The 8,414-nt window shown below is 41.8% G+C and overlaps 1 protein-coding gene across 1 annotated transcript in view; it reads left to right on the top strand.

The window, feature by feature from the left end:
• Window positions 1-8,414, top strand: part of LOC107298914 (breast carcinoma-amplified sequence 3-like) — a gene marked incomplete at both ends in the record, with an annotated part of 54,405 nt that overhangs the window by 24,412 nt on the left and 21,579 nt on the right. Inside the window, 2 exons of the mRNA XM_015828272.1 lie at window positions 1,704-1,811; window positions 4,575-4,651. Of these exons, the coding sequence (XP_015683758.1) occupies window positions 1,704-1,811; window positions 4,575-4,651 (185 nt within the window). The remainder of the gene's footprint in view (window positions 1-1,703; window positions 1,812-4,574; window positions 4,652-8,414) is intronic.

Genomic DNA, 8,414 nt, shown 5'->3' with positions numbered 1-8,414 from the left:
ATGCCATAATCTCCTATTTGTGTACAGCTGGCTCTAGTGAATCTCTTCTTTTTGATATTTCTTGGGAGGTATTTACACAGCTGGTCATTCTCTGCAACTGTTGGGCGTGCAGAGCCTAGAAACGGCCCACCTTTCCGACGGGAGGGGAGGAGGGAATAGGTGCCCTGCGAACTGCCAGATCAAAGCTTTTTTTTTTTTTCTGGCTTGCCAAACTGCACTCATCGCAATCTTTTTTTTGCCCCCTTCGGCACTCTTCCCGTTGAAAGAAATCTGGCTTTTTACAAAGGAATCGCCGGGCCACCTTATTTGTATTAAAGTGATAAAAGTAGCGCGTGCTGTGCCTTGATGTTAAAATCAGTCAAGAGTCTGTTAAAGTGAACCTGGGTTCTTTGCACTTGGGGGGGGTGACACACCAGCAGCTGTGTTATCCGTCTCTTGAGCCATGAGATCTGTGGGCAAAACTCACTTAACAAATGTCTCACTTAACAACAGAAATGTTGGGCTCAATTTTGGTCGTACGTTGAGGACTGCCTGTATTTCTTTACAGTCATCTGCTCGTTAGCACTCTCCCTGAGGATCGTTGAGGCTACTTGGGGGTTTATCTGTGCTCTCAGGGTCCCCTGAATCAGGGTGCAATTGGTGGTGGGATCTTCTTTGAACTACGTTGCAAACTGGAGATAGGTGGTGTCTTTTTCCTCCCATCTCTATTGAAAGAACAGAACAGAACAGAATAGAATAGAATCTTTATTGAGAATAGAATAGAATAGAATAATATTAGACTAGACTAGAATAGAATAGAATAGAATCTTTATTGAGAATAGAATAGAATAGAATAGGAATAGGAATAGGAATAGGAATAGGAATAGAATAGAATAGAAACAGGAAGAATAGAATAGAATAGAATAGAATAGAATAGAATAGAATAGAATAGAAGGGACCTTGAAGGTCTTCTAGTCCAGCCTCCTGCTCAAGCAGGAGAACCTATACCATCTCATACAGGTGACTGTGTAGTAGTCTCTTCTTAAAGACCTCCAGTGATGGAGCGCCCACGATTTCTGGAGGCAAGCAGTTCCACTAGTTGATTGTCCTCACTGTCAGGAAGCTTCTCCTTAATTCCAGGTTGCTTCTCTCTTCGATCAGTTTCCAACCATGGTTTCTTGTCCTGCCCTCTGGTGCTTTGGAGAATAGTTTGACCCCCTGTTCTTTGTAGCAGCCCCTCAGATACTGGAACACTGCTATCATGTCTCCCCTATTTCTTCTTTTCTTTAGACTAGCCAAACCCAAGTCCCGCAGCCGTTTTTTGTATGTTTTAGTCTCCAGGCCTTGGATCATCTTAGTTGCTCTTCTCTGAACTTTTTCCAAGGTCTCAACATCTTTTTTGTAGCGTGGTGACCAAAATTGGTTGCAGTAGTCCAGGTACGGTCTCACTAGGGTTTTATAAAGCAGTACTAATACTTCACGTGATCTTGATTTTATGTCTCTCTTTATGGATTGTATTAGCTTTTTTGGCTGCTGCTGCACACTGCTGGCTCATGGTCAAGTGATCGTCCACTAGGACTCCAAGGTCCCTCTCACAGTGGCTGTTTTTGATGTTCGATTCAAGCAGAGATGATATTCTTGTACCACTCTTTCAAACCAGAGATCCTCTCTACTACCCAAAATGTGGGCTTTTGGTTTTTATATTTTCTTAATTTCTCTTTCAGGACCAGCCCTCCTTACTGCTGCGTAGATCTCCATTCTTTGAGAACAGGGGAAGTGGTCAAATCCGTGCAGTTCAAAACACCGATTTATGATCTCCACTGCAACAGAAGGTAATTTCTTTTGATCTCCAAATACCTTTCCCATCCAGTATTTTTAAAGCTCTCTCCTTTGATTGCAGTCACTTCATGTTATTTCAACTTCCTGTTCAAAAGAATGGGGCTGGAAGATTTGGTACTGATGAAAGAAAAGGCCCCAGATTGGCTTCTTTTATGCATAAATGTATTTAAATAGAAAGGTAGAAAAAAAAATACCCCTCTCATCTCGGTATGCTGGCTGGGGAATTCTGGGAGTTGAAGTCCACAAATGTTAAAGATAAGATAAGATAAGATAAGGTAACCTTTATTGTCATTTTTTTACTGTGGGCACAACGGCACACATCAAAAATGAAATTGAGTTGCCCGCTCTCAAAGTGAAACACATACATGACACACACACCTAAAACATACTATATACAACATATGTATAGACCCCCACCCCTACATATACATAAAAAATAAATATTAAATGGTGTCCATCTTGAATACATAACGGAAGGAGGAAGCTTGAGAGTTCACGAGGTTAATGCTGTATGGAATGAAACTATGGTTGAATCTGGATGTTCTGCTTCGGATACCACGGAGCCCCCCCCCCGAAGGGAACAAGGAAAGCAGGTTGTGAAGAGGATGTGTAGTGTCCCAGATGATCTTACGGACCCTGCTCAAGCAACGCTTCTGTGCTATGTCCTGGATGGAAGGGAGGGAACTGCCAATGATCTTTTCTGCCGTCCTCACCACTCTCTGCACTGCCTTCCTGTCTGAAGCAGGGATGCTTCCAAAGCAGACTGTGATGCTGCATGACAGGATGCTCTCAATCGTCCCCCTGTAGAAAGTGGTCAGGACAGGGGAAGGAAGATGTGCTTTTCTCATGCGGCGCAGAAAATGCAGGCGCTGCTGTGCCCACTTCACCAGTGTCTCGCTATTGAGCGACCAAGCCAGCTTGCTCATTAGCTGCACATCCAGGAATTTGATGCCAGTAACCAAAGTTGCCAAGTTTGGAGACCCCTGGCGTAAAGTGACAGCTAAGTTTGTAATGAGGGGCACATTTGAGGAGAGGCCCAACATGCTACAGCTCCCAGGTGCATTTTTACACACTTCTCTTCTTTGCAAAATATCTCCTTGCCCTTCTGGAAACGATGGGAAGAGTTCCCTTTTGCATGAGAGTTAAGAAAGATAGCTTGAGGGCAGATATTATGGAGTTAAAGAGTGAATAGCCTGTTATAAAGACGTTTCCTCTGTTCCTGGGACAGACAAAGAGAAATATATATATATATTTTCCCCCCTGGGGAAATTCTCTGCAGAGCAAAAGGGAGATGGATAGAAAGTTTGTGGACATAAATGAGATGTGTATTCTGAGGGGTGAAAAGGAGGGTCTCTTGTTCAGAGAACCCCTCAAACCCAGCTCCCCATCGTTCCCCCCCTTCTTGAGATTTTGTTTGGTACATTTTGTCTTTGTATTTCGTGTCCTGGTAATTACATAAAGTGATTTTTTTTCCCCTCCTCTCCTCCTCTTAATTCCATTGTACGGAAGGCAGCGGAGGTCAAAGCAAGGAAAAACACTTTTAGCAAATAAGGCCTGGCTATTAGGCCCAGCAGATTTGCAATAAAAAAAACCCCCAGCAATATGATTATTTTTTGAGGATGAAACACTTTTCAGATTAATATACAGGGTGCTTTTGATGGATTTTCAATCTGAACTGCCAGGGCAAATGAGTGTTTTAAAAAAATTACATGAGGTATAATGCCCGTTTTGTTAACAAGGTACGGTCTCGGTTTCCCCCCCTCCCCTTCATTCTCTCCAGCAATTTATTGTTGGCAATAGGATCATGGGTGCCCTAATTGTTTCCCTTGAACATCACAAACCTTGTCATGTTATACATCTAAAAGTTTCACTCTGTCGAATCTGCTGTTAGCTACAAAATGCAACTTTGCTGACCCTTGTTGTTCAAGACCACTTGAGTAGGAAAAGAGGAAGGAAGGAAGGAAAGAGAGAGAGAGAGAGAGAAAGAGAGAGAGAGAGAGAGAGAGAGAAAGGGAAGAAAGAAAGGAAGGAAGGAAGAAGAGAGAATAGAGAGAAGAAAAAAAGGGAGATAGAAGGAAAGGAGAAAGAAAGGAAAGAAAGAAGAGAAACAGAAAGCTAGAGAGATATTTTGGTTGGTTTTCTTATTTTTTTAATTTAATATGACAAACATTTCTGTCTCATCCTTTAATTTCTGTGCCTTATAAATACTCATTTAAAGTTACAACACAGGTCAACTGCCCTTTTTTATATTTTTGTATAAAGCTACACGTTCCATATAAATACAGTAAAAGTTCCACAGAATTAAGTTAAAGCAAATTATCAGCTCCTTGGTAAAAATACTAGTTTCTTTTTCTTCGTGCAAACTGAAATTCTGCTTAATGACCGCAGTCACCCCCTTCCTCTTAAAAAAAAAAAGCAATAAAACAACTACTGTCAAGTTTAACCTTGCTTTTTTCGAGGCAGCTTACAAAAAATGCAATGAACAGCCAATACACTGAAATATCCCATTGAAATACTTTGTGTGAAGTTGACAGTTTTTCTTAAGGCATCTTTCTCTCCTCATTCTCCTGGGCATCTAAACATCTTTTATTTATTTATTTATTTATTTATATATAAATGATTGACCTGCATGGATCTCTTGGGCGAAACCATTACAAAAAGAGGGGAGAAAGGGGAAGCACTTTTTTTTAAAAAAGCATTTTGCATTTCAGGTATTCTTTATTTTGTACATATGTACGGTTTGTGTGTCTTTTCAGGATTCTTGTCGTCGTTTTGCAAGAGAAGATTGCTGCCTTTGACAGCTGCACTTTCACTAAAAAATTCTTTGTCACAAGTAAGTGTTCGAAACAATTTCTCACCGACTTCCACATTAATAATATTTGCTCTGCCTCCAGAATGGATCAGTTCAAGCATTGGTTTAGGATGGGGATCAGCCATATTAGAGAGTCAGTTTGGTCTGTTAAGGCACCAGGCTGGAAGCCAGGAGATGGTGAGTTCTAGTCCCACCTTAGCTATGAAAGCCAGATGGGTGACCTTGGGAGAATAGAGTAGAGTAGAGTAGAGTAGAGTAGAGTAGAGTAGAGTAGAGTAGAGTAGAGTAGAGTAGAATTGAATTGAATTGAATTGAATTGAATTGAATTGAATTGAATTGAATTGAATTGAATTGAATTGAATTGAATTACAGGATAGAAAATAGAATAGAGTAGAAAATATGGAATGGAATAGAATAGAAAATATGGAATGGAATAGAATAGAAAAGAATAGAATTACAGGATAGAAAATAGAATAGAATAGAATAGAATAGAATTACAGGATAAGAATAGAATAGAATAGAATAGAATTGAATTGAATTGAATTGAATTACAGGATAGAAAATAGAATAGAATAGAATAGAATAGAATTACAGGATAAGAATAGAATGGAATGGAATGGAATGGAATAGAATAGAATAGAATAGAATAGAATAGAATTGAATTGAATTGAATTGAATTGAATTGAATTACAGGATAGAAAATAGAATAGAATAGAATAGAAAATATGGAATAGAATAGAATAGAAAATATGGAATGGAATGGAATGGAATGGAATGGAATGGAATGGAATAGAATAGAATAGAATAGAATAGAGCAGAGCTGGAAGGGACCTTGGAGGTCTTCTAGTCCAGCCCTCTGCTCAAGCAGGAGAACCTATACCATCTCAGACAAGTGACTGTCCAGTCTCTCCTTAAAAATCTCCAGTGATGGAGCGCCCACGATTTCTGGAGGCAAGCAGTTCCACTGGTTAATTGTCCTCACTGTCAGGAAGTTTCTCCTTAATTCCAGGTTGCTTCTCTCTTTGATCAGTTTCCAACCACTGTTTCTTGTCTTTCCCTCTGGTGCTCTGGTGAACAACCTGGCCCCCTCTGCCTTGTGGCAGCCCCTCAAATAATCACGGTGATGTGATCAAAATTTGGGCGTTTGGCAACCGACCTGTGTTTACGATGGACGCAGTGTCTTGAGGTCCTGGGGAACTGTCATTTGCATCCTTTCTAGGGAGCTTCCGGCAAACAAAGTCAATAAGGGAAGCCAGATTTACTTAACAAATGAGCGATTCACTTCACAACGATGCCAAAAAAAGTCATAAAATGGGGTGTGACTCACTTAAGAACTGCCTTGCTTAGCTATGGAACGTTAGGGTTCAATTACAGTCGTAAGTTGAGGATTACCTGTACAGCGTTATCCCAGAAAACAGGAGGACTGCGTGTGTTGATGTTTCTTTTTTATTATTACTATTTATTTCTGAAATAAATGGACATCACATTTCTAAACGGTGTGATCTCACAGTTTTCTAAGACGGAATTTGGTCTTTATTTTTTATGAGAACGTTGAGGTCTGCTGTATCCAAAATGGTGGTTCTAAGGAACTAAATATCAAAAGGATGAAATATTCTTTGAGCGTATTTCTCAGAAATTGGTGCTCGGTGTCTGCACCAATTTCCCAGTTTTATTTTTTTCCCCAAGAAAAATATTCACTGAAGTTATTTTCTAGACATGGAAGCAAAATAAGTGCTTTGAAGACACTTCGGATGATCTGTCCTTCTTCCACCTACTCAGTCATCACTCTTTTGGAATTGTTGCCTATGGAAGGTATAAACCAGTGGTGGCGAACCTATGGCACGGGTGCCAGAGGCGGCACTCGGAGCCCTCTCTGTGGGCACATGCGCCGTCGCCCCAGTCCTAGGCCTTCAGCTGGGTTTTATAAAACTTTTTTGCTTTAGGCCTCCGCCATGTGCAAAAAAAAAAAAAGATTCAGTCAATTTCAACTTCTCGCAGGAAAAAAAAAGATCTTGCAAAGTTGGAATTGATTGAACTTTTTAGTCCCACCCAGTCTGCTGTTACCACTGCAGCCACGCCCAGCCAATGGGTCACACCCAGCCAATGGGCCATGCCCACCTGGCACTGGACGATGCATAAGTGGGTTTTGGGTTGCAGTTTGGGCACTCAGTCTCTAAAAGGTTCGCCATCACTGGTATAAACTAACATAAAGTGTGCCTCCAAGTTTTACCCTAGAACAGTGTTTCCCAGTCTTGGTCAACAGAATAGAGTAGAGTAGAGTAGAGTAGAGTGTAGTGTAGAGTAGAGTAGAGTAGAGTAGAGTAGAGTAGAGTAGAGTAGAGTAGAGTAGAGTAGAGTAGAGTAGAGTAGAGTAGAGTAGAATAGAAGTGGAAGGGACTTTGGAGGTCTTCTAGTCCAGCCCCCTGCTCAAGCAGGAGGACCTATACCATTTCAGATAAATGACTGTCCAGTCTCTTCTTAAAAACCCCCAGTGATGGAGCACCCACGATTTCTGGTGGCAAGCTGTTCCACTGGTTAATTGTCCTCACTGTCAGGAAGTTTCTCCTTAATTCCAGGTTGCTTCTCTCCTTGATCAGTTTCCAACCGTTGTTTCTCGCCCACATTGCTGAGAATTCTGGGAGTTGAAGTCCACTCACCTTCAACTCGCCAAGACTTGAGATAATAGCCCTGCTCTAGAAGACCAATCACAGCTACACCACGGGTCTCAAAAATCTGTCCGAAATTACTCTTTTATTTCTGCTAGGAGAGGCTCGCAGGCAGGCCGAGTGGGAAAGTAGGCTATCCGTTTATAAACAAGAAACAGGGCCCTCGGATTTTTCACACGCTCCTTTCGACTTCTGCAGGAAGAAAGTCAAGTTGCCCCGTTCAGTGGCCCACAATCCCCACTGTTGCCCAGGCCCCAAATGCCAACTTCCTTCAAAGAAGCAGTGTGTGTGTGTGTGTGGGGGGGGTAAATCTGCCTTTTGCCCCAGATGTTCGGCCGTCACTCCTCTTAACCTTCTTGAAAAAGGACCCGCTTGGCTGGCCTTGATGTATGTTTGTTTACCGAGACGCTCCCACTGCTAAAAGATGCTGGGATCCGAAGCTCCTGCGGGAAGGTTTTGACCTTAAAAGGAAAGCTGCAGCTAAGTATGCTCAGAATTTAATGTGGTGGGGTGGAAGGTGGGGCGGCGGGGGGGGGGGGAAGCGCGAGAAGACATGCCTTGAATTTGACTTCGTCTCTGGGTTGCAACATTTCCCGTGCGCTGCTGTAAAACTGGAAGCAGCTGTCTTTCAAAGGGGGGGGGGAGAGAGAGGAAAAACCAGGAACCCGTTTGGGATAATCTGAAAGTTACCGACAGGGGTCAGTTTTTCTCCACGGCTGGACGTGAGACCTCGTGGAAGGATCCCGTCGGCCGATTGCAAAAGGGCTCAAAGGCAGATTTATTTATTTATTTATTAACATTTTTTTTTAATTTATTAATTTATTTTTTATTTTTCCAAACTCTCCCCCATACATATACCGTGATATTTATCAGATATTAACATACATTCTTTTTACATTCTTATATATAAGATACTTTGAATGAAATAAATACATACACATGACTTTTGGTGTTGCTCGCCCATTTCCCCTTTCACTGCATCCCCACTCCTTCTTCTCTACCTTCTTTCTCCCTTCCTTCTCTTTCTTCCCTACTTCCCTCTTCTTCCTCTCCTCTCCTCTTCTCTTTCACCACTCTCTCCTCCAACCTTCCTACTTCCTTCTCCCCTCCTTTACTCT

The sequence above is a fragment of the Protobothrops mucrosquamatus genome, unplaced genomic scaffold (assembly GCF_001527695.2).
Source record: "Protobothrops mucrosquamatus isolate PMUCROS unplaced genomic scaffold, P.Mucros_1.0 scaffold4363, whole genome shotgun sequence".
Lineage (NCBI taxonomy): Eukaryota > Metazoa > Chordata > Lepidosauria > Squamata > Viperidae > Protobothrops > Protobothrops mucrosquamatus.
Note: the sequence above shows the minus strand (reverse complement) of the source record. Positions and strands in the feature narration are given on the sequence as shown.